Here is a 26,265-nt window from a genome sequence, read left to right on the forward strand (position 1 = left end):
ACACCCAGCTAAATTTTATATTTTTAGTAGAGACAGAGTTTCACCATGTTGGCCAGGCTGGTCTCGAACTCCTGACCTCAGGTGATCCACCTGCCTCGGCCTCCCAAACTGCTGGGATTATAGGCGTGAGCCATCATGCCCAGCCTGCTTGATGTTTCTTAATAAGCATAAAATCTCCTGAGTCTTCCAGCTAAGTTCTTTCAAAAAAATTACTGCACCTCAAAAGAATGTAATCGGAAAGGAAAGGTACTGACAACACTTTTTCAAGTATTTGAAAATTGGACAGAAATAAGAAAAACAATATAATGATCATAAAAGCAAGTATCTTAAAACTCAAATTTCTAACTATATTTTTTGATTTAAAACAAATTCTCAATACACTTGAGTTTTTTGATATTCATTCAAAATAACATAACACTGCAAGATAAAGTATCAAAACACAAAGAGAAACAAAAAAACTGCACTTTGAATTTAATTCCAGTAAAAAAACTAAATGGGTGTCAAAATACTTAAAATTTTTTAAAAGAGAATTCATAGAGAAATCTACTTTGATGTAAAACCAATGATCTTTACTGATAAAACACATATATATAATAAACTAAAAAAAAAAAGATTACCTTTAGTTGACTCTGTCTCTTTCGGACTTTGATGCCTCTTCTGGCATTCCGGTTACAAACCTTAAAGTCTTCTAATTGTGAATATGGGTTGTAAAAATTCTCACTCTCATCACTAGATGATAATTCTGACTATAATAATTCAACAAAAATCTTGCATAAGAAAAAATAGTTGAATTTTTTTATTTTAGTGCATTTCTCAAGGGTTGTTTCTTTTTTCCTTTTTTTCTTTTAAAATATTTGGCCCAATATTTTCTTCCTAGATCAATAAAATTACTCTCACAACTCAGAGTGATGTTATAAATATATAATATTTATATTATAAATACTTAAGAATGCAAAAGTAAGTAACTTAGGTAATATTAAAATGCTAAAATACTAAATTAGGTTATAAGTAATACTAATATATGTATTCATTCAATATAGTATCACATCAAATATATTTGATGACAACAGTTTTAGTTTTTATTTTCATTTTTTCTGCAAATGCTCCGGTGACTTAGAAAACTGATACTTTTAGTTTAACAGTATTTCCTTCAAAAGATCTTCAAAAGCTTAACAAAGAACAATTCTATAAATTTGGCCATCAAAAGCAGTCCAAACATAGGAATCCTTTGAAACCAAGAAACCAATATAACAATAACAAGTTTTGACTATGAGGCCTATCACCATATCTTACAGAATAATATAAAACCAGTCAAAAGAATCAAAAGTTTTTGAAAATCATTTCAATTAACAGCAATAAATTTAGTTTAAAACAGATTGATCATCAGTATTATCAATATTTTAATTCATTTCTTCTAGTTAGGGTAGCAAGCTGTTCTTCTAGTGAGGTCTTATATGAGTACAAAAGGTTAATACGAACCAGTTGCATTTTTAATTACATATGGTTCCCAACTTACAATGGTTCAACTTACGATTTTTAGACTTCACCAAAGTGCAACACTTTATTATTAAATAAGCTTTGTGTTAGATGATTTTGTCAAAATATAAGTGTTTTGAACACATTTAAGGTAGGCTACGCTATGATATTCAGTAGATAAGGTGCATTAAATCCATTTTCAACATACACTGTTTTCAATTTATGATGTGTATCAGGATCCAACTCTATTCTAAGTTGAGGAGCATTTGTAATTTTACACAAATTATCCTAGACTGTATTAGAGAATTAGACAAGATTTGCTAGTCTCAAAATTCAGCTATCAGCTATAAACTGATGATTATCATTAACCTTAAGACCTGCCCATTTACTTGAACTTCAGATTCACAGTCACCAATGCCTGCCAGACACTATGACTTTACTATCCCACAGGAACCTCAAACTCTAACCTGTGCAACACTTAGCTTATCATCTCTTTCTTGTTTTGCCTAAATCTGTAACACACTTGCCAAACAGCTCAAGGCAACCAGAGAGACATCCTGGACTCCTTCCTTTCCTTCTTTCAAACTCATTCAGTAATCAAATGAAAGAATAAGCACTTCTAACACCTGACTTCAATTTTTCTACAATTTTACTTCTTGAAACTCTTTTGTCTTTACAATCTAATAACATAGAGATGCCGTTTCTCACCTTTGGGTCTTTCTTTAAGCTGTTCATTTTGTTAACAATGCCTTGTCTTCTCCCTTCTTTGGCCTAGCTGCCACATACAGCTTAAGATTTAATTAAGGTATGACTTTCAAGAAGTTTGCCAGAAGATCCCAAGATCAAGGTTAAGGGCTTAACTTCTCATCACTCAACTTTAAAAATTATACTGAGATTGGGCCGGGCGCGGTGGCTCAAGCCTGTAATCCCAGCACTTTGGGAGGCCAAGGCGGGTAGATCACGAGGTCAAGAGATCGAGACCATCCTGGTCAACATGGTGAAACCCCGTCTCTACTAAAAATACAAAAAATTAGCTGGGCATGGTGGCGCATGCCTGTAATCCCAGCTAGTCAGGAGGCTGAGGCAAGAGAATTGCCTGAACCGAGGAGCCGGAAGTTGCGGTGAGCTGAGATCGCGCCATTGCACTCCAGCCTGGGTAACAAGAGCGAAACTCCGTCTCAAAAAAAAAAAAAAAAAAAATTATACTGAGATTGTCTGTTTACCTCTTTATCTCTCCTACTGGGTGACTTAAGACAGTATCAGGATATATTCTTTTTTTTTTCTTTTCTTTACTTTTTTTTTTTCTTTTACCAGGGGAAAGGGCGAATGCAGTCCCCCACTAACACAAATTATGCAGTCAAGTTTCCCACATTTGGGGAAATCGCAGGAGTCAGCACATCCGGAGTGCAATGGATAAGCCTCGCCCGGGGAAAACCACCTTCGTGATCACAGTATCTCCCCTGCCAGGTAAGTATAGTATCAGGATATATTCTTCAGAGTATCCCCAGCAACTTACACATTAGACACATAGTAGGTATTTAATGATAACTGCTTGCTGAACTGCTAAAGTATACTGACAAAAATAGGATGGTTTTCAAAGAGTCTAAAATTATTTAATAATTATATTTATTGTGCTTAGGAAAGTTTACAGTGAATACATCTTTGAAAAATAACAGAAGCTAGAAATTCTAATCACATACAATAGAATATCAACCTTTCTATTAAGGATTAAAAATACCTACACTTATCTACACATATATTTTTCTTGTAATTTTTATCCCAAAGGAATTTGCATTATTATACATTATCTGTTACTTACTTACTCTGTTTATAGGAAATCTGCGCTTTTTGACAGCATGAAGTGGAGAATCAACTTCACTATTTTTCGGATCCTAAAGTAAGTAAATAAAAAAGGTAACAAAAGTCTCAGCAGAAGCCCAAGTATAGAAGGAAAACACCCTTTGATATGATTACAATATTGTTATTACTTGAAGACTCACCTCAGGAGAGTTTAAAACATTTCCTTTTGCTTTTTTAACTTTTCTTTGGAAAATCTCATCATCTTCGCTTTCATTACTTGTTAATAATTGTCCATCTATAATTTATTTTTAAAATAATGAATGGTTAATAGATTTAGGTTTACCCAATTATAACAATCTATTTTATTATTGACCGTTTTTCTACATTAAGAATTCTTTCAGGTGATCTCAACATTTATTCACTTTCAAAAAAAACACAGTCTTTGAGACTTTGGACAAAAAAACCTCAACAAGAAGAGAAAAAAACTTAAAATGCCAGTGAAGAAAATAAGACAATTATCTTTTGTTAATAAACACATTTGAATGAAGTTCAATTTTATAAATTAATTGAAATTAGGCCAGAAAAATACAAAAATGTAATTTCATTAGTCACTGTTTCTCTTAATAGAATTTATCTCTAAAATCTGTAGTCTTTCTGCCCTCTGTGTCTTATTCTTTCTACCTGAAAGAGTTAAAGCATAAAAAGGCAAGCTACAAGCCAGGCAGGGGTGGCTCACGCCTGTAATCCCAGCACTTTGGGAGGCTGGGGCAGGTGAATTACTTGAGGTCAGGAGTTTGAGACCAGCCTGACCAACACGGAGAAACCCCTCCTCTACTAAAAATACAAAAATAGCTGGGCATGGTGGCGCATGCCTGTAATTCCAGCTACTCGGGAGGCTGAGGCAGGAGAATCACTTGAACCTAGGAGGCAGAGGTTGGCGTGAGCCGAGATTGTGCCATCACACTCCAGCCTGGGCAAAAAGAGTGAAAATCTGCTCAAAAAGAAAAAAAAAAAATGCAAGCAACAAAACAATATATGAAAAGATTCTTTGTTATGTATGTGTTTTCCATATGTGTTTGTGCATGAAATAAAAATTGGTAAGCTACAACACAATACAATACATATAAATACGATACAATGTTGTAACTAAAACCTGTGCAGGCCTGACTTAATAACTGGCTTCTAACAAAAGGATAAAATGAAAATGAAGGTGTATGACTTATGAGTCTAGGTCATAAAAGGTTTTGTGGCCTTATTTTTGCTTTGTCTCTTGCATCACTTGCACTGGGAGAAGTCTGATGCTATGTTTTATGACCATATCAGGCCTGGAATGGTGGCTCACACTTGTAATCCCAGCACTTTGGAAGGCCAAAGGAGGCAGGAGTTCGAAACCAGCCTGGACAACATGGCAGAACCCTGTCTCTACAAAAAATACAATATTTAGCTGAGCATAGTGGCACATGTCTGTAATTCCAGTGGCTGAGGCAGGAGGACTGCTTGAGCCCAAGAGACAGGTGGCAGTGAGTCATGATTGCACCATACATTCTAGCCTGAGTGACAAAGTGAGACCCTGTCTGAAAAAAACAAAAAACCCACACTTAACCAACTACCCTATGAAGAGGTCCACATGGCAAGAAACCAAGGTATCCTACTAACAGCAATATGACTGAGCCACCTTAAAAGCAGATCTGGCCAGGCGCGGTGGCTTACACCTGTAATCCCAGCAGTTTGGGAGGCTGAGGCAGGTAGATCAGGAGGTCAAGAGATTGAGACCATCCTGGTCAACATGGTGAAACCCCATCTCTACCAAAAATACAAAAATAGCTGGGCGTGGTGCCATGTGCCTTTAGTCCCAGCTACTTGAGAGGCTGAGGCAGGAGAATTGCTTGAACCTGGGAGACGGAGGTTGCAATGAGCAGAGATCACGCCACTGCACTCCAGCCTGGTGACAGAGCAAGACTATCCAAAAAAAACGGGAGATCCTCCAAAGCTATTCAAGCTTTCAGATAACTGCAGCCCTGACCAATGTCTGGACTATAACCTCATGAAATATCCTAAAGCAGAACCATTCAGCTAAGCCACACTTAAGTTCCTGTTGCAAGGAAACCTTGAGGTAACAAGTCTTATTTTACATCATTAAGTTTTGCAGGTAAATTGTAATGCAGCAATAGATAAATAATACAGATTTTGGTACCTGGAAATAGGGAGTTGCCAAAACAAAAACCTAAACTGAAAAAGTTACTTTGGAGCTAGATGGTGGGTGGATGCTGAAAGAACTCTGAGAGTTTTAGTCAAGGAAGGCTTGAAGAGCCTCAAAGAAATTGTAGGAAGATTAGTTGGCCATTGAGGAAATGGTGGGTGAGGGCTTAAAGAAAAGTAGGAAAAATCTTAAATTCTTTATGTAGTACCAGAAAGTTTAGCAACATTGCAATTGGCACAAAGGAATAAATTGCAAAAAGGAATAAATGTATCTAATCTATGGGGTGACCTAGCTAAGGAGACATCTAGACAAAATGTTGCTTTTTGCTATAACAGCAAAATGCAAAAGGAAAGACATTAAGGACAAACATAAAACAGTTCAAATTTGCTGATTTTGAAAACTCCCAACCTCTCCTGATGGAAAACAATACTAAAAATGAGAATTTTTCTTTCTTTCTTTCTTTTTTTTTTTTCTTCTCGAGACTGAGTCTCGCTCTGTCACCCAGGCTGGAGTGCAGTGGCCCCATCTCGGCACACTGAAACCTCTGCCTCCCAGATTCAAGTAATTCTCCTACCTCAGCCTCCCAAGTAGCTGGGATTACAGGCACCTGCCACCATGCCCCTGTAATTTTTGCATTTTAGTAGAGACAGGGTTTCACCACGTTGGCCAGGCTGGTCTCCTGACCTCAGGCGATCTGCCCGCCTCGGCCTCCCAAAGTGCTGAGATTACAGATGTAAGCCACCACAACTGGCCAAAATTAATTAATTAATTAATTAAATTTTCTAGGCAAAGATCAAACCCGGAGGACTGCCAGGAAAATATTATGAAGCTGAGGTTGTAGTTTACATGCTTTAAGACCTCCTTAAAAATCAAAGGTTGTGCCTCAGAGTACCATTCAGTCAAACAGTAAGGATTTTATCTTATTTATTTAATTATTTGTTTAGAGACAGAGTCTCACTTTGTTGCCTAGGTTGGAGTGCAATGGCACAATCTCAGATCACTGCAACCTCTGCCTCCTGGGTTCAGGCAATCCTCCTGCCTCAGCCTCTCGACTAGCTGGGACTACAGATGCATGCCACTATGCCCATAATTTTTGTATTTTTAACAGAGACAGGGTTTCACCATGTTGGCCAGGCTGGTCTTGAACTCCTGACCTCAGGTGATCTACCTGACTCAGCCCCTCACAGTGCTGGGATTACAGGCATGAGCCACTGTGCCAGGACCATTAAGGATTATAATGAAGCTCCTCACAGACCCTCTCAAACAACAGGCCTTCTAAGAAGCTCTTTTTATTTTACTGATTATTTTAAGCCACTGAGGTTTTTGGGGGTACTTTGTTAAACAGCAACAGATAAAAAATACAAACCCACACAATATATTTCTCCTCATATTCTGCTAGTAAAACATCTACCCAGACAGATAAACTTGAGTGATTTCCTTTTTGCAGATGAGCAATATATAAATCACCTAGTTTTTCTTTTTTCATTACCTTCTAAGGAAGCCAGAGTTAAATGCAGGACTCGGCTATAGTAACCAACTCATTCCAGGAAGCTTTCTTTTTAGGTGCTTTTATGATGTTTTAATATATAATATGGAAAATGAGCTTAAATGCTTTCTTTGAATTGAATCGAATAAAAAAAAACTAAACATTTTCCAATAAATAATTTCCCCGATATGTGCTAATAATTATTTTGCCCATGATTTATAGTTAATTACAATCCTAGAAAAAATGTTGTAGTACAAATCTGACACAAAACCAGAAAAATGATCTTACTCATTAACATGGACTTCATATAGAGGTTTTCAAGCAAATATTGAACACTCACAAGCAATATACACTTTGTAAAACACATATATATGTCATAGCACAACCCCAGAACATATAGAACAGCCAGGTTTTGAAAATTAAACCTATTTCCAGAACTTACTTCCAACATGCTTTCATCTTATACAGAACATTCACGAACCATGTCCTCCATGCTAACAAGAATAACACAAAGAAAAGATTTACAGAGGAAACTCTCCTTTTATCCTACAGCTACTTTTTATTCAGCTTTTAACGTAAGGAGTAAAATTCATAAATGGCTTGATATAATAATCTGTGGAGCTGTATTATTCAGCAGGACTTCATATCAAACATCTATCACTGTATCTTCTAGCTTTTCTGTAAGTGTAATGGTTAAATTAGAGAAATACAGAGATTTCTCTGACTTTTTGTGGTCTGGTCTCAATCTTCTGAATACAGTTTTTATTTCGCAAACTTTTTGCTACCTAAAACTCTTACTTCAGACTATCTCCCGAAATCATACTTTCCTTCTTTCTCCTTGCTTTCATCATTTTATAACACCCAAATTATGTCTTTAGTATCTTCAACATACCAAAAGCATAAATATTCCCAAGGAACCAAAATGAAAACCTACACTATATATAAAATCTTGGTCAGATGCAGTGGCTCACGCCTGTAATCCCAACACTTTGGGAGACTGAGACAGGCGGATTACTTGAGGTCAGGAGTTCGGGACCATCTTGGCCAACACGGTGAAACCCTGTCTCTACTAAAAATACAAAAATTAGCCAAGTGCAGTGATGGGTGCCTGTAATCCCAGCTGTTTGAGAGGCTGAGGCAGGAAAATCACTTGAACTCGGGAGGCGGAGATTGCAGTAAACCAGCCAAGACTGTGCCACTGCACTCCAGCCTGGCCAACGAGAGCAAAACACCGTTTCAAAAAAAAAAAAAAAAAGTCTTTCCAATCTAATCAAACTCAAAATTTCATCATCCTCTGAATCTTCTCAACAGCCACTCTCTGATTATTCATTTGGTAGTTATTTCCACATTTTACTGGCATCTTTTTAAATACATATGTCACATAATTATGTTTTACAACCAAAACCTAGGGCGAGATCTTATAGATCTTCATATATTTCATAATGTCTAGCAATAATAACCTTTTCCATACCATGCATGCCATAGTATATGTAAATAAAATAAACCTAATATTAGTAAGATCAGCTTAAGAAAAATATAACAAACCAATTATCTAATTCAATATTTATATTGTACCATATGCTAAAAAATTACATTTGGAAAAATTGCCAAAGTATTTGTAGAGTAATAATTCTAGAAAGAGTTATAGACTTTATAAAGATGGAATCTTACCTTCAACAGAATGACAGGATTTATGCAGATACGTCTGACCACTGCTTTTAGACTTTTCTAGAGAAAATTCTGAATAATCAAAAGTTGAATTCGATGCTTCTTTGAATCTTTGTAGATTTACTTTTTCCTTATTAGAATCTGGTGTCTTAAGTATTTCCTTTCTTATATTAGAAAATGAGTTCAATGTGTTTGATTTAGAGAGTGGTGTACTCATAACTTTTTCTCTCACTGGTAAAGAAAATTGAGAATAACCAGGAGATAACAATTCTTCATTTTTTGCTGTACTCAGTGGAAAATTTACACATTTTGGATTCTGTATATCTTCATTTGATGAGATAACAACAGTTCCACTTGTAAAATTTTTACTATGATCTCTTGGTACCAGTGGTGGATTCGAAACATAATTTGCATCACTTTTCTCCTTAATTTCCAAATACCTTCCAGATAGATCATCTAGAGGTCTACTGCTATCTGATACATGTTCCAATATTCCATCATTGGAATCTGGACTACAGAATCCTAAATCAAAGGTAACAGAAAATAAATCCCTAGAGCAATCAAAAATATCCTCATCATTCTTCACTTTTTCTTTCTGTACATCTCTCAAATCATTATGAGATTCGAAATTAGTAGCATCACAGGTGATTTGATCTTGGGGTTCAGAATTATTGTCCAACAAAAGTTCATCAGAAATTAAGAACTGAGAGACCAGAGGCATTTCACTAATAGCAGTCTTGTCTGACTCTTGTAAAGATTTGCTTTTACTGTTCAAGGGTGAAAGACTCACATCATTAAAGTCTGTATTAACATCTTCAAATAACAGTAAACTTTCATCTTGGTCAGTGGACAATACCGGGAAGTCACTGTTATCAACATCATGATTGTTCTCTCCAATTAAATTCTGTGCGGGGACTCTGTGTATTTGAACACGATTGCTAGGTACTAAATTTTCATTTTGATTATGTTTATGTACATCACGGTCACAGAAGCTTGTCTCATCAGAAATATTATCATTAGGCATATCAAACAGGCATTTTTTTTCAGAGGGATAATTAATACATTTAAGTGAATTCAATTCTAAATTCTGCTGAGAATTCACAGCTGAATGTGACATCAAACAGGTGCGTTTATCACTTTGTAAATGCTCTGCATAGGGTAAGAAAAGCAAATTCTCAAGTGCAGAACTCTTAGCAAATTCATATTCCAAGTCAGAGAGTCCACTAAGAGGGGGAGGAGAATGAGATAAAAAACTCTCTACATTAGCTAGTACCTCTTTTGTCAGTGAGTGACAATTAGAAAATTGATCATCTGTTCTAACAATATACAGCTCTTCTTCAAATGGAAGAAATAAGTTAGATGAAACAGATTTTTCATCACTGAAACTGTTATAACCAGAATCTAAAACATTTCCAGCAAATGAATTAGATTTATTTGTAAACTGACACTCTGTTAATAATACACATGGCTCTTTAATAAGGTTTTCATTAATAGTACATGTGGCAGCAACTTCATCTGTATCTGATGTCCTTTTATCATTTGGTAGGTCTACCTGACAAATATTTTCAACAGGAGAATTTCTGTCAGTATCTAAAGAATCTATAATACTATGATTATTTTCTTTTTTAAGCTGATCTTCTTTTATTTCTTTAGACACCTTTTTCTTTAAAGAAACAATTTTAGTAGGTTTGATGTGAGTTTGTTTCAAAATTTCAGCATATTCTTCATCAGATTCTATCACTGAGGATGAACTGTCTTGATGTATGTTCCTTATAAATGATGATTTCTTGTGAGTGATAAAAATCTCATTGGCAAGATTATTAGATTCACTCCTGGGAGCAATAAATGTTGAGTTGACATCTTCCATTTGTAAATAAGATTCAATTTCCAATTCATAGCTGCATTCTCCCTATAAATAAAGAAAATTTTAAAAGCCACAGGAAAACAAGACAGAAAGCCAAATCTGAGAGGAGTTTCACTCTATATTAAAATTTCCCTTATTACATTATTCCAATGATATTATTTTATACCTTAACAGTTATTCTGATAAATCAAAATTATAAAGTACACTATTACAAAACTATCAAGTTATCATTAATCAGTTAACTTTGTCAAATCCCCAGTACTTAATACCCAAAAGACCCTTGATAACTATTTGTAGGAAGGAAAAATTTAATGAACATGTGAGAATATAAATACTGAGTTTTACAATTCTAACACTTTACAGAATTATTCTAATTTCCTAAAAATAGATATTTTTAAAATCCTGTATATTAATAAAAAACACATACGTTTGTTAAATTTACTCTTTCAATGACAGTAAACTAAGAATAGCTTTTAGAACATCCAACATAATAGTAACTGTATGTGTACTAGGTTGTATCCTGGAATATACTTCTATTTTTAACAAGTTCCCAATCAAGAATTTGTATAGTGAATTTCTGTCTTACTTATCTCTAAGTTATTAGCTAAAACTAAAATCTCCACCATTCCTCATTTCCCCCAAGAATGCTACTTTAATCAGGATTCCTCTACTACTCTTAGACTTTTGAGCAGTTACCTCTCTGCTTTTTTCTTTTTTTTTGAGAGCAGTCTCACTCTGTCATCCAGGCTAAAGGACAGTGACTTGATCTCAGCTCACTGCCACCCCCACTTCCTGGGTTTAAGTGATTCTTCTGCTTCAGTCTTCTGAGTAGCTGGAATTACAGGCATGTGCCACCACACCTGGCTAATTTTTATATTTTTTGTAGAGAGGGGATTTTGCCATGTTGGCCAGGCTGGTATCGAATTCCTGACCTCAAGTGATCTGCCTGCCTCAGCCTCCTACAGTGCTGGGATTATAGGCATGAGCCACAGCGCCCAGCCTTCTCTGCTTTTATGAATAATAAATATAATAACCATTAATGTGAGCCAATGTGTCTCCCTGCTAGCTTATATACTCTTCTTAAACAGAGCATTTTCTCTGGTTTGCTCACAGTGTTAGCCATAACGCAGGGAACAGAGCGTGGCATATAGAAGGCACTCAATAAATGTGTTAATTTGATTGCACACATTACACTGGAATCCACATCTAACTACTTTATTTATGTTGGGGGAAGCAGCAAAGGACAAAGGACTTACAGAGTGCCTACATAAACTGGTTATGAGTAACATATAAACTGGGAACAACAAACTGCAGCAAACTGCGGGAGGCCTCTGTGGAGGCAAACTTCTCCATGCCTCATGTCCTGGTGCGGGGTGACCTAAGCTGTGTTACCATAGACACTGTGTTCAAGGAGGTAAAACCCCTTCGTAGCACTATGACGTATCACCATGACGTAACCAGACTTGTAGGCTCCTTGTAAGGCCCACATTCTAGCAGTTACACATAGATAACAGGCTAAAGATAATCACATGTTCTTGTTTTGTGAAACTCCCAAACTGCCACTGTTATCAATCTTTAGAATGACACACCAGTTAAGGTTCACCGATTCATTTCCAGCTCACTGATTCACTCCATCAACAGGTCACCCTCTCCCCACCATCGTTCCACCCCTGTAGATCAAAGTGACTGTAACCAACAAAATAGTGTGAGAGATCAGAGCTAGGGATCTTCACTGCCTCCATGACAAGTGATGGCCCCCTGGTCCCACTTTGTGCATTCTTAATCTTTTTCTCATTCCTTTGTCGACACTGAACTCAGGGTACCCACAGGTGATGTGGAGGGGCTAGTTCCCTACAATTTACATGTATGCATGACCAAAGGCTAATAATAAAAATAGGAGCTACAATTTACTAAGTACTTATTATATGCCAGTTACTAAGTGCATTATATGTATTAGGTCATTTAATCCTCACAACAATCTTATGAAATAAGTATTATCACTATACCTGTTAAACAGATAAAACTGAAGCACTGAGAGGTTAAATAACTTACAAGCACACAATCAGTAGGAGAAAGAGTTCAGATTCTAACCCAGGTATTATGGATTTCACACTCATAATTAGTTCACTATGCTGCCTCTAGGAAGAATAATCAAGGAACTGCTCAAGGAATCTACAATTCTCTAAACTAGGACCAACCAGGATACAAGAAAAATATCAAATAACCCAGATGATACAGAATATTTCAATAAATCGCAATCCAAAGAATCCTAAATTAGCTTTATAAGCAGTTTACATAAATCATTAAGTATATCGAATTCTACTCTGGACTATCAATATTTACAGACGATATTCTTCTTCTAATTAATTAAATCACTTTCTTCTCTTAAGGCAGAAACTCATTTCTTATTGAGGTCACAAGGAACTATACAGAAAAACAAAATATTTATTACTTCAAATTAAGAAAAATAAAATCTCACTACTCTACTTTTACTATCACACCAGAAAGAGAAAATTAAAATAAAACCCTACCTCTTCGTGTCTCATTCCTTCTATCATTTGCACAAGGCCTATAAAATGGAGGCATCGATCTGAGTGATCCACTTGATATGTAGGCAGAGGATGATCTTGCCACACTCTCCATTCACAGAGAGAGAGTTGATGAATTCCAGTGTTTGGTTCCTGAGTCTTAATTATTTAAAAAGTAATAAAAATGATGAAAACATACTGAAATTTCACAAACAAATTTTTAAAAAACACTCAATATACATGTAATCGGTTTAACATAATTTGGATCCATTTAGGTACTCCCAACTAAAATCTGAGAAGAAAAAATGAAAATAATTTCATTAAGCAGAAAGATGCCCTTTAAAATGTATTTGTTAAATAACTGTTAGATGACTTGCAAGTTGACAATATTCCTGTTTACGTATTTCCATGTGAAGAGCAAATAGTTAAATATTCTAAAAGAAATCTTTCCTGAGGTTGTTTTCCTAGCTCTCCAGGCACATAAGCAATCTTTGATCAGTTCTCTTGACTTTCATAAAATTAACCAATAATTTGTTAATAATAAATGAACAATAACATCAAATTTAAAGTATTACCTATAACTTCAAAACAAAAAGTAAAAACTGGTTTACAAGGATGCTTATGAAAGCAGAATTTATGTTTACAGCCAACTGATCTTCAAGAAGCAAACAAAAACATAAAGTGGGGGAAGGACACGGTATTCAACAAATGCTGCTGATAATTGGCAAGCCACAAGCAGAATAATAAAAGTGGATCCTTATCTCTCACCTTATACAAAAATCAACTCAAGATGGATCAAAGCCATAAATCTAAGTCCTGAAACCAAAAAAATTCTGTAAAATATTCAAAAAACTTTTCCAGACATTGGCTTAGGCAAAGAGTTCATGACAAAGAACCCAAAAGCAAATGTAAGAAAAAAAAGATAGATGGGACTTAAACTAAATGCTTTTATACAGCAGAGTAAACAACGAACCAACCCACAGAGTGGGAGAAAATCTTTGTAAACTATGCATCCAGCAAAGAACTAACACTGAGAATGCATAAGGAACTCAAATGGCCAACAAACATATAATAATGTTCAATATCACTAATTATCAGGGAAATACAAATCAAAACCACAATATAATACCACCTTACTCCTGCAAGAATGGCCATAATTTAAAAATAAAAAAATAATAGATAGTGGTATGGATGTGGTAAAAAGAACACTTTTGCACTGCTGGTGGGAATGTAAAGTAGTACAACCACTACAGAAAACAATATGGGGATTCCTTAAAGAACTAAAAGCAGAATTACCATCTGATCCAGCAATTCCAGTACTGGGTATTTATACAGAGGAAAAGAAGTCATTATATTAAAAAGATATTCACACATGCATATTTATAGCAGCACAATTCACAACTGCAAAAATATGAAACCAGCCTAAATACCATCTACCAATGAGTAGATTTAAAAAATGTGGTGTGTATAGGCTGGGCATGGTGGTTCACACCTGTGATCCCAGCAGTTTGGGAGGCCAAGGTGGGTGGATCACGAGGTCAAGACATGGAAACCATCCAGGGCAACATGGTGAAACCCCATCTCTACTAAAAATACAAAAAATTAGCCAGGCGTGGTGGCGCGTGCCTATAGTCCCAGCTACTCAGGGGGCTGAAGCAGGAGAATCGCTGGAACCCGGGAGGTAGAGGTTTCAGTGAGCTGAGGTGGCACCATTGCACTCTAGCCTGGCAACAGAGTGAGACTTTGTCTCAAAAAAAAAAAAGGAAAAAAAAAGGAAATGTGGTCTATGTGTGTGTGTGTGTGTATGTATATATACATATATATATATATATATATATATATATATATATATATAATAAAAAAAGAATGAAATAATGGCATTCCCAGCAACTTGGATGGAGTTGGGGACTATTATTCTAAGTGAAGTAACTCAGGAATGGAAAACCAAACATTGTATGTTCTCATTCAGAAGTAGGAGCTAAGCTATGAGGACACAAAGGCTTAAGAATTACATAATGGACTCTGGGGACTCGGAGGAAGGGTGGGGGGAACAAGGGATAAAAGACTATACACTGGGTGCAGTGTACACTGCTCAGATGATGGGCGCACCAAAATCTCAGAAATCACCGCTAAGAACTAATCCATGAAACAAAACACCACCTGTTCCCCAAAAACTATTAAAATTAAAAAAAAAATCGGTTTACAAGGATGCTTATGAAAGCATAATTTATGTTAGTAGAATATTGAAGGCCGGGTGCTGTGGCTCACACCTGTAATCCCAGCATTTTGGGAAACTGAGGCAGGCAGACCACAAGGTCAGGAGATTGAGACCATCCTGGGTAACACAGTGAAACCCTGTCTCTACTAAAAACACAAAAAGTTAGCAAGGCATGGTGGTGGGCACCTGTAGTCCCAGCTACCTGAGAGGTGGAGGCAGGAAAATCACTCGAACCCAGAAGGTGGAGGTTGCAGTGAGCCGAGATTGGGCCACTGCACTCCAGCCTGGGTGACAGAGTAAGACTCTGCCTCAAAAAATATATACATAATATATATATGTATACATATATATAGAAAAAGCCAGACGCAATGGTACACACTTTAGTCCCAGCTACTTGGGAGGCTGAGGTAGGAGGATCGCTTGAGTTCAGCAGCTGATGGCAAGCCTAAACAACAGAGCAAAACCTCATCTCTTAAAAAAAAAAAAAAAGTTGAAAAGAATCCCAAAACACAATAGGTAAATAGTCAAGCAAACTATGGTATATTGCAGATATACCTATTGTGTTTTGGTATTCTTACCTTAACCATGTAAAATTACACCTATATAGAAACATTTAAATTAGAGTAATGAAAGAAAGGCAGAACTTATGTAAAAATATCACAGTTGGTTAAATATATACAATAAATAATATAAAAAAATTAGTTTTGTAAACTTAGACTTTAATCATTTTAAAAAACTGATTACATTCTTAATTTCTTATAATCCAATGACATTTATCTCATTACTCTCAAAGCTATTGCTTGATCATTATAAAAAACATCTGAGGGGACTACTTCTCTCATTCTCTCCCTCTGATTCTCTCTCTCTGTCTCTGACTCTCTCTCTCTCTCTCTCTCTTTCTCTCTCTGACTCTTTCTCACTCTCTCTGACTCTTTCTCACTCTCTTTCTGTCTCTCTGACTCTGTCTCTCTCTCTGACTCTCTCTGACTCTCTCTCTTTGACTCACTCTCTCTCTGACTCTCTCTCTCTCTCTTCCTTCCTTTGTTCCATGTCAGTCTTTCTCCTCTAGGATCTCTCTCTCTCTCTCTCTCTCTCTCTCTCTCAAGCTCTTTTGGAGATTTATCTTTCTAGTTCTCTATTAATTTATTTTTTGTAATTTCTTGTTAATATTTGGCCAATTGTTAGTGACAAAATGAAGTTTTAACACTCCCTGCCCAGGAAGATCCTTAGCTCCTTAGCACCTAGACCAGCATGTTTTCCTGCATACTTTCTCAGTTGGGTCCCTCGGGGCCGTGTAGCCAAAAAAATAAAAAATAAAAAATAAAATAAAATAAAATCTGAGGGGTTTTAGCATTAAAGTGTGGGGGACGGGGGATGGGAACATCTGAAAATACATTCAACTTACTGGTCTGTTTTCCTCATTTTGTAAAGAAGAAAACTGAACTTGAGGCAATGTTATCTCTTTAATTTCATCATTGTCTCTTAATCTATAGAGTTTGTTCCATAATTTAAATTCTTCTTCTGTTAAGAACCAATCTTTCTTTAGGTTACTTTGCTTTGTTCCTATAAGTTGAAAAATAATGGAAAAGAGATTTTTTTTAAATCTGCAAGGCAAAAAAATCCACAATATCAATTCAAACTCTGTCACCCAGGCTGGAGTGCAGCAGTGCATTCAGAACTCACTGTAACCTTGAACTCCTGGGTTCAAGCAATCCTCCTGCCTCACCCTCCACAATAGCTGGAATACAGTCATGCCACCAGGCCTATCTAATTGTCTTACTTTTTGTAGATAGCAAGTCTTGCTATGTTGTCCAGATTCAGCTCAAACTCCTGGGCTCAAGTGATTCCTACCTCAGCCTTGATTCTATTTCTTAAAACTAGCATTCTTCATATAAAACCACTTAGTTTATCACTTCCTGCTTCTAAATGTCTCCTAAACTTCTCTTACCTCTTTGAACGTACCTATTTGTCTAGAAGCTAACCTTTGGTAATGAATTTATTAACAGAACAGAGCCAGGTAGCTATTGGAAAGTTCATCTGAAGCTTGGTGGGGATGTTGAGAATGGGAAGGAAAGGCCAAGACTTTTAAAAAGGGTGTATGTATCTTAAGTCTTAAATGGGGGTTGGGGGCAAAGGGAGTAAAGGGTTGGGGGAAGAGACTTGTTGCTTTTAAAAAAAGGACATAACAATAGACTTTAAAAATATATATATATAATACATTTATTCTTTTCAGCTTCTATAATCTCTAACAATCACCAAACTGAAAAGGCTAAACAGTACAAAGCAGGAACTCTGATTAATACATATGAGAGCAGAAAAACTGAGAAGCTACTGAATTAAAAATCAGAAAACTGGCTGGGTATAGTGGCTCACAGCCCTTCTGTGGGAGGCTGAGCAGAAAGTATCAGTTGAGGTCAGGAGTTTGAGAACAGCCTGGGCAACACATCAAGACCCCAAGTTAAAAAAAAAAAATAAAATTAGCTGGGCATGGTGTTGCATTCCTGTCATCCTAGCTACAGAGGAGGCTGAGGCAGGAGGATCTCTTAAGCCCTGGAGTTTGAGGCTTCAGTGAGCTAGGATCATGCCTCAGGTATTCCAAAATATAGTGTAAGAAGCTTTTTTAAAATGTTTTTTTAAAAAATGGCTTCTTTGCAAGCATTTCCTCATCTGTAAAATAAGGGGAGTTGAACTAAATGATCTCTCAGGCCTCTTTCAGACCTGACATGTAGAGGCTCTAAGATTTTGAAATAGACAGGTACTCCTAGTCCTTTAAAATAAATTCAGAGTTGCTGGGTGCAGTGGCTCACACTTGTAATCCCAGCACTTTGGGAGGCTGAGGTGGGCAGATCACCTGAGGACAGAAGTTCCAGACTAGCCTGGCCAACATGGAGAAACCCTGTCTCCACTACAGATGTAAAAATGAGGCAGGTGTGGTGGCACATGCCTGTAATCCTAGCAACTCATGAGGCTGAGGCAGGATAATTGCTTGAACCTGGGAGGTAGAGGCAGCAGTGAGCCAAGATAGTGCCACTGCACTCCAGCCTGGGCAACAGCATGAGACTCTGTCTGAAATGAAATAAGAAATGAAATGAAATGAAATAAATTCAGAGCTTTAAGCTCAAATCAATTACATACTAGTGTATATAATATGTACTATGCATATACACTAGTATATAATTTACATACACTAGCAAATACGTAGTATATAAACTAGCATATATTTTATAGATTAGTATAAATATACTAGTATATTGATGCACCATTATAGAATTATAGAATAATTCCATGAATAAATCACATAATCTTAGCAAGATAAATCTTTGACTCTTGAAAAATCAAAGAAAATGGAAGGAAACAAGTATAGAAAAATGAATGTAAGTTTATATTATCCCAATTTCTTACAAGGATAGGTTCCAGATATTCAATAAAGAATTTGCTATCCACCCCAGTAATATTTTTGAAATAATTGTTAAATATAAGATTAATTAGCAACTATAAAAAATATAATGATCACTAAAAATGATTTATCCAACCTAATAAAGTTTTGATGTTTTTATTAATTTATCAAATTCAGGAAAACTAAAAAGACATGCTATGTTTTTATTTTAAGCAAAAAACTGGCAAAATCTTGGAAAATGACAGATATGTTCCTATTAAGTGGATTTGTATTATGTTTAATAGACATAGCCAAAAAAGCACTGACTGACAGCTCTGAGTTAAGGGAAAGAACATGAGCAAATTTGAATCTACAGCAAATAGTAGGAGGGTAAAGACTTCAAAAATGCATGGTATGAAAATCAGTGGAACAGAGGCCGGGCGTGGTGGCTCATGCCTGTAATCCAAGCACTTTGGAGGCCAAAGTGGGCGGATCACCTGAGGTCAGGAGTTCAAGACCAGCCTGACCAACATGGTGAAACCCCATCTTTAAAAAAAAAAAAAAAAAAAAAAAATCAGTGGAACAAACAGTTGAACAAACCTGAAAGATATGGCCTTCAAATACATAAAGAACCATTATAAAGATAAACCAAAGATGAAAACTGTACTTTTTATCTAGAAAACTAGATCAACGAGATAAAGGTACAAAGACACAGATTTTTCAACATAAGAGTCTTCTACTACATGGGGTCATTCAGCAATGGAATGAACCCTCATAAAGAATTATAATTTAGGCCGGGCACGGTGGCTCAAGCCTGTAATCCCAGCACTTTGGGAGGCCGAGGCGGGCGGATCACGAGGTCGAGAGATCGAGACCATCCTGGTCAACATGGTGAAACCCCGTCTCTACTAAAAATACAAAAAATTAGCTGGGCATGGTGGCTCGTGCCTGTAATCCCAGCTACTCAGGAGGCTGAGGCAGGAGAATTGCCTGAACCCAGGAGGCGGAGGTTGCGGTGAGCCGAGATCGTGCCATTGCACTCCAGCCTGGGTAACAAGAGCGAAACTCCGTCTCAAAAAAAAAAAAAAAAAAAAAAAAAAAAAAAAAGAATTATAATTTATATTAACAGAGGTATTCAAGTTGAGGCTGGCTATGTATTTAACAAGAATCCTGCAGAAGCGTTCCCATCGAAGTAATTGGACCACATGATTCCCAAGGTTCCTTCCAAATGTTAAAATATATGGTATCCGATTATTTAAACCCCGCATTTGAAATAAAGTAAAATCCAAAACATAAACTTTTTTTTCTCACTTTCATAGTGCAAGTATCTCAAGATACTTTCTTGGTATTATGTCTGCAGTTCTTAAGCCAGGAGTACTCTCTCTCCTTACTAACAATGCTTCTGGTACCAAAGTATTTGTTTCTTACCGTCTCAATATTACCAATAATGTCATCTAACTTTACCATTATCTTGCATAGAAGTGAATTTTTTAAAAAAAAATTTTCTCCTTTGTGAAAAGGGAAAGAGACCCATGCCCCTCCCTTTCTAGGAGCATTTGCAGAGACACAAACGGCTTCTAAATCCTTTAGGCTGGGCATGGTGGCTCACGCCTGTAATCCCAGCACTTTGGGAGGCCAAGGCAGACGGATCATCTGAAGTCAGAAGTTTGAGACCAGCCTGGCCAACAAGGTGAAACTCTGTCTCTACTAAAAATACAAAAATTAGCTGGGTGTGGTGGCACATGTCTGTGATCCCAGCTACTGGGGAAGCTGAGGCAGAGAATCCCTTAAACCCAGAAGGTAGAGGTTTGTAGTAAGCCGAGATCACACCACTGAACTCCAGCCTGAGCAACAGAGCAAGACTCTGTCTCAAAAAAATTAAAAAACCTTTCTTTAATCCTCCGATATCTATGTAAATCTGTGTAAAGACGAAACAAGACTCTATCCAACTTTCTAAACAAGAAATGTGTTTTTTTAAGTGTTTGAGGGTTATTTCTTTGAAATACAAACATCAAGGAAGATAGTGTCCCTATATGCCATCATCATGAGTGTTTAGGCATTTCTCTAAGATCTATCAATTTCTGCTTGTTATAGACATAAGAGAAGTTTTCGTTATTCCTTCAGAAAAAGGCAACCAGCTAATGCAAATGGCTACCTCAATTGCCAGATGAATATGTTATAAACTAGGAAGGAATATATAGCAAATGGTGCCTTCTTATATGAGGACAAGTTACTATTAGTCTTGACAACATGTATGTAAAGGATTATAAGTGCTTGGGAGTACATACAAGGAATTTCTTTCTGTCTTGGTATTATCTTAGTAGATTGTCTTCAGCGCATACTGTAATCTGGTTTAAGGCTTATTCAAAAATAAAACTGTTTTCTTTCTTTTCTAAACTTTATGGAGAACATTCTCTGGGTTGGTAGGATATTTTTAACACTGAGTTTCTGTCACTCTATACTACGAGTGTCTCTTCATTTGCCACAGGAATAATCTTTTACAGCCTTTTCAAAGAGAATGCCTATAATATCCTAGAACATATATTCAGTTTTACAAACAAGAAATATTATATCAATATATGACCTGCTAAGTAAGAACAGGGGGAAACTGCATGTGTCAAATGCAAAATTTACTTACCATCCTTAAAGGAAAAGATAGATGACTTTCGCTGCAAGTTCCGAGAAGGCTTCTCTGGTTCATAGACACCATGTGTGATGAACATTTTGTGTAATTTTGGGTTGATTCCATCAGGAACCATTCGTGGACTTCTTTGGTTAAAATGAAGGACCTGCCTGTTACTTGAAATAGCTTTATATATATTTCTTTTGTTGGACTGACTCTGATTATAAATCTGTAGAAACAAATATAAAATGTCAGATTATTTCTGTAAATAACAATTTATCCACAACACGCAATTATTAATTTGGATTTATTGTAAACATAAAATTGAACCCCGAGTTACTTAAATATTTAGAGAATAAAGCTTCTAGGCCAGACGAGGTGGCTCATGCCTGTAATCCCAGCACTTTGGAAGGCCGAGGAGGATAGGTCACAAGGCCAGGAGATCCAGACCATCATGGCCAACATGGTGAAATCCTGTCTCTACTAAAACTACAAAAATTAGCCAAGCGTGGTGGTGTGGGCCTTTAGTCCTGGATACTCAGGAGGCTGAGGCAGGAGAATCACTTGAACCCGGGAGGCGGAAGGTCATGCCACTGCACTCCAGCCTTTTTGCATTCCATCTCAAAAAATAAAAGAGGGAATAGAGCTTCTGTTGTCTTGATTTTTTTGTTTGTTTGTTTTTTTGCTTTTTTTTTTTTTTTGAGACAGAGTCTTACTCTGTCACCCAGGCTCTGGAGTGCAGTGATATGATCAAAGCTCAGCCTCAACCCCCTGGACTCAAGCAATCCTCCAACTTTAGCCTCCTGAGTAGCTGGGACTATAGGTGTGAGCTACCACACCCAGCTAATCTTTAAAATATTTTGTAGAGTTAGGCTGTGTGTTGCCCAGGCTGGTCTTGAACTCCAGGGCTCAAGTAATCCTCCAGCTTTAGGCTCCCTAAGTGCTGAAATTGCAGGTGTGAGTCATTGAGCCCAGCTGTCTTAAATTTTAAAACCTATCATCACTAAACTGTTAAATTTCCAATGAAAATCATTTCAAAGTCCATTATTACAAAAGCCCACCCTAGCAGTTATTTGCATAAAGTAAACCTATTCTTTGTTATCTTGCTGTTTTATAAAAAGGCTGATATTTACATAGAAGTGTATGGTTTTCTTGTGTTTTTTAAAAACTATTCCTTTATTTCAGTTTGTTCATCTCGCTATACTTCAGTTTCCTTCACTGTATACAACAAAAGCTTTACTCCCCTTACAGGGTGCTAACAGGATTACAGAAGATACTGAATTTGAAACCTGGAACATTACAAAGCATAATGTAAATACTGAGTAAATGTGGCCACTGTTACTATTTTACAGATAAGAAACCTAACATGTGAATGGAAAGGTTAAGTAACTTGGCTAGGGAATACAATTAGAACCCATTTCCACTCACTGATATTACATGGCCTTTTACAAGCTACCAAACATTTCATTAGGATCATTTCATGGATAAACTAGATGTTACATATGAATATGCTATAATAACATGAAAAGTATTAGAGAAATAATTCATTTTTCAAGATGATTTTAAAGAGTATTTAAAACATTTAAAATCAATTTTTTTTCTTTAGATGGAGTCTCACTCTGCTACCCAAGCTAGAGTGCAGCGGCGGGATCTTGGCTCACTGCAACCTCCGCCTCCCAGGTTCAAGCAATTCTTCTGCCTCAGACTCCCACGTAGCTGAGATTATAGACGCGCACCACCACACGTGGCTCATTTTTGTATTTCTTTAGTATAGATGGGGTTTCACCATGTTGGCCAGGCTGGTCTCAGACTCCTGACCCTCAAGTGATCTGCCTGCCTCGGCCTCCTAAGATGATGGGATTACAGGCGTGAGCCACCGCACCCAGACTAAAATCAATTTTTAAAAACTATCATAGTTGTTAAGGCAATCTTTAATGTTATCCTGTATATTTGGCCATTGACTAGTCTCAATGGGTCACAAAAGTTAATTAATACCTTAGTATAACAAATACAAAATAATATTTTATATAACATCTTATTTAGAAAGGCCTGTCACTCAAGACGGTAGCAAAATATGAATATAATTCAAGTTACTTATCACTTAAAATAGGCATCAGCAAACTTCCACAAAGGGCCAAAAAGTAAATATTTTGGGTTTTGCAGGCTACACATTGTCTGATATATATTCCTTGTTTCTTAGTTATTTTGACATCCCTTGAAAAGGAAAATACAATTCTCAGTTTCCTATAGTTCAAAAATAAAAGTAAACTAAACACAAAGCATAGGCCTTCTTTAGAAGCACAGGGATATAGTAAAACAAAGTAATACATATGAGTTTCTGGATCTAGGTATCTCTGAATTACTACTTAAGTATTAAAATGTGTTTCTTTAGATGGATAAAAATTAGGAAACTGAATCCAGTAAAAAATTTGGCTAGTTACAAGATAGAATCCAATACAAAGGGGGGAAAAATAAACCACAACTATCCAGAATGTTTGGACTTGGAATACTAAAATGTTGATATTCATCTTTGGGCTTTATTTCTCAAATTTCAAGTGACAAACTGTGTTTCTGCAGCTCTACTTACACGTTCCTCTCGTCCTTCAGAAAGGATAACAACTATCCTGCCTTGACGTTTTCGGCCAGTTCTACCCATTCGTTGTACAAGACGAATTGGGCTCTTTTGAGAATCAAAACATATTATAAGATCAACTTCTCCTATATCCAAACCTTCTTCACCCACACAGGTAGAAACCAACGTGTTGTAACCACCATCACGAAACTGTTTCACTACCTAAAATAAAAATGATTGAAAAATAATTCCATGCAAATATAAGAGAACTGTAGACCAAAGCATACTGTTCCCCACTCACCTGAAAAATAGTGAAATCAGATTAAAAATCAGTCTCAAAGTTGGCCACAGCTCATGCCTATAATCTCAACACTTTGGAAGAATAAGGCAGAAGAATTGCTTGAGTCCAAGAGTTTGAGCTCAGCCTGGGAACACAGAAACGCCCTGCCTCTATGAAAAAAGAAAAAAAACTAGCCCAGCATGGTGGTGCATGCCTATAGTACTAAGTACTTGGGAGGCTGAGGCAGGAGGATCTCTTGAGCCAAGGAGCTGGAGTCTGCAGTGAGATATGACTGTGACACCACAGTCTGGCCTAGGCAACAGACTAAGACCGTGTTTCAACAAAACAAAACAAAAAAATCAGCATCAAGGATAGTATAGAATAGGAAAAGTAACAACCAACTAGCAATATAAGCTGAAAGAGATTATGGTAAAATAAACAGTTCTAATTACTTTGCTTTAGTAACGGTTGCGATGTCAAAAGGATCTGTCAACAATTTAACAGATTCTCAATGAATGAGAAACCCCAGAGTTTATTTTTAGTACCACAGCAAGGGGAATAGGGCAGTGAAATGGCCTATAGCAGTTACTCCTATTTATCATATCTTAGATCTAAATGTATTGTTTTATCTGAAATAGGTTTATAAATAGTTCTCAGAATGTTATATTACTCCTAGAAGTCATACCTTAGCTTTTATACTACCATTCTTGGATTTCTTTGATCGGTTTAATGAAACCACAAGAGTGTAAGAAAAAGTTAATGAAAAAGTTAATGAATCATTTTCTAAAAGTCCCTAAGCCTTATAAACTTAGTTCTCAACTGCTCTGAGCCTCAATTTCTCCATATAGATCAACACCAACATTGCAGGTTTGTGTACAGTGGTGTGGTGGCGGTGGTAATTAAATGAGATAATGCAACATCAAAAGCTGAATTCGCTGATAAATAACAATAGCTACTATATGCAAGGGCACACTATGTGCCAGGTACCATACTAAGTATATATTAATTTTTACTGCCAAAGACCCTAAGAAGTAGATATTATCATTGCATTTTATTAAACAATCTGAAAATCTGAAAAGTTAAGTTATTTGCCTAAAGTCTCACTAATGAACACCAGCATTTGAATGTTGGTGTCTCTGACTCCAAAAACCTATCTTCATCAGTAAACTAGTTTTATTGTTAAAAACAACAATGGTAAAAGTAGGACAACAAATATAAGTGTTAAGTCTTCTCATAAACATTTCAGTTGCACTGGTCAAAGGATTTTCCTTCAATATGAAAATCCTCAAGAGTACAGGGAGAAACAATGATCATGATTAAACATTAAGAGTAATTCACTTCCTGGTCCTGTGTGGTGGTTCACGCCTATAATCCCAGCACTTCGGGAGGCTGAGGTGAGTGGATCACCTGAGGTTGGAAGTTCGAGACCAGCCTGACCAATAAGGAGAAACCCCATCTACAAAATTAGCCAGCGTGGTGGTTCTTGCCTATAATCCCAGTTACTTGGGAGTCAGAGAAAGGAGAATCACTTGAACCCAGGAGGCAGAGGTTGTAGTGAGCCGAGATCGCCCCATTGCACTCCAGCCTGAGCAATGAGAGTGAAACTCCATCTCAAAAAACAAACAAACAAAGAGTAATATTCACTTCCTTTGGAATTTGTAATGACATTGTCAACCTACATATAACATAGTAAAACAGATGTCCTTTTCGCCCAGATAAAGAAAAAAAAAGGGCCACATTGCTAGAGATACATTTTTTTGAAATTATTAATTAACAGATAAAGTCAATTTCCTTTGTAGTTAACATGTATAAACAAAACTGTTACTTCTATGCTTAAGATTGATATTAATTTGCCATTGAATATACACTTCCATGATCCCTTTCCACAAACTCAAGACATATATTCAATTGCTTACCCAATATCTATGCTTGACGATTAAAAGAGTGCTACTGAAAGTGTGCTCCATGAACTGTTTATTTCTGGTGCCTGTCCACAAACTGTTTATTACTGGCTAACAACAAACTGGACTTCAACTTTTTCATCCATTTTACTTTCTAGTAATTCATTTTTATCATACTGTTCAAAAGTATCAGTACTGATGTAGTAGGGGAAATAAACTGGTCCTCTATCAGTTTTGATAGTTTGAAAAGCATTAATCTGAGAGGCATGTCAA

At 36.5% G+C, this 26,265-nt stretch overlaps 1 protein-coding gene and 1 non-coding gene across 4 annotated transcripts in view; both read right to left on the reverse strand.

Moving 5' to 3' along the window:
- Positions 1 to 26,265, reverse strand: part of FANCM (FA complementation group M) — a 77,536-nt gene that overhangs the window by 17,051 nt on the left and 34,220 nt on the right. For 2 of the 3 annotated variants that reach the window (XR_012516339.1, XM_074393991.1), the window contains exons 10-17: positions 23,827 to 24,033; positions 21,255 to 21,468; positions 16,646 to 16,803; positions 13,026 to 13,181; positions 8,634 to 10,539; positions 3,477 to 3,571; positions 3,300 to 3,368; positions 618 to 746 (exon numbers count right to left, since the gene is read on the reverse strand). Coding sequence is in view for 2 of the 3 variants with exons in the window: in XM_074393991.1 (XP_074250092.1) it covers positions 618 to 746; positions 3,300 to 3,368; positions 3,477 to 3,571; positions 8,634 to 10,539; positions 13,026 to 13,181; positions 16,646 to 16,803; positions 21,255 to 21,468; positions 23,827 to 24,033 (2,934 nt within the window). In the remaining variant the exon portion in view is untranslated. The remainder of the gene's footprint in view (positions 1 to 617; positions 747 to 3,299; positions 3,369 to 3,476; positions 3,572 to 8,633; positions 10,540 to 13,025; positions 13,182 to 16,645; positions 16,804 to 21,254; positions 21,469 to 23,826; positions 24,034 to 26,265) is intronic. The other variant, XM_074393992.1, reaches the window with a different exon arrangement.
- Positions 2,788 to 2,951, reverse strand: LOC120364211 (U1 spliceosomal RNA). The gene has a single exon (XR_005579546.1). It is a non-coding gene; the product is annotated as a U1 spliceosomal RNA (small nuclear RNA).

Source organism: Saimiri boliviensis, chromosome 2 (assembly GCF_048565385.1).
Source record: "Saimiri boliviensis isolate mSaiBol1 chromosome 2, mSaiBol1.pri, whole genome shotgun sequence".
Classification (NCBI taxonomy): domain Eukaryota; kingdom Metazoa; phylum Chordata; class Mammalia; order Primates; family Cebidae; genus Saimiri; species Saimiri boliviensis.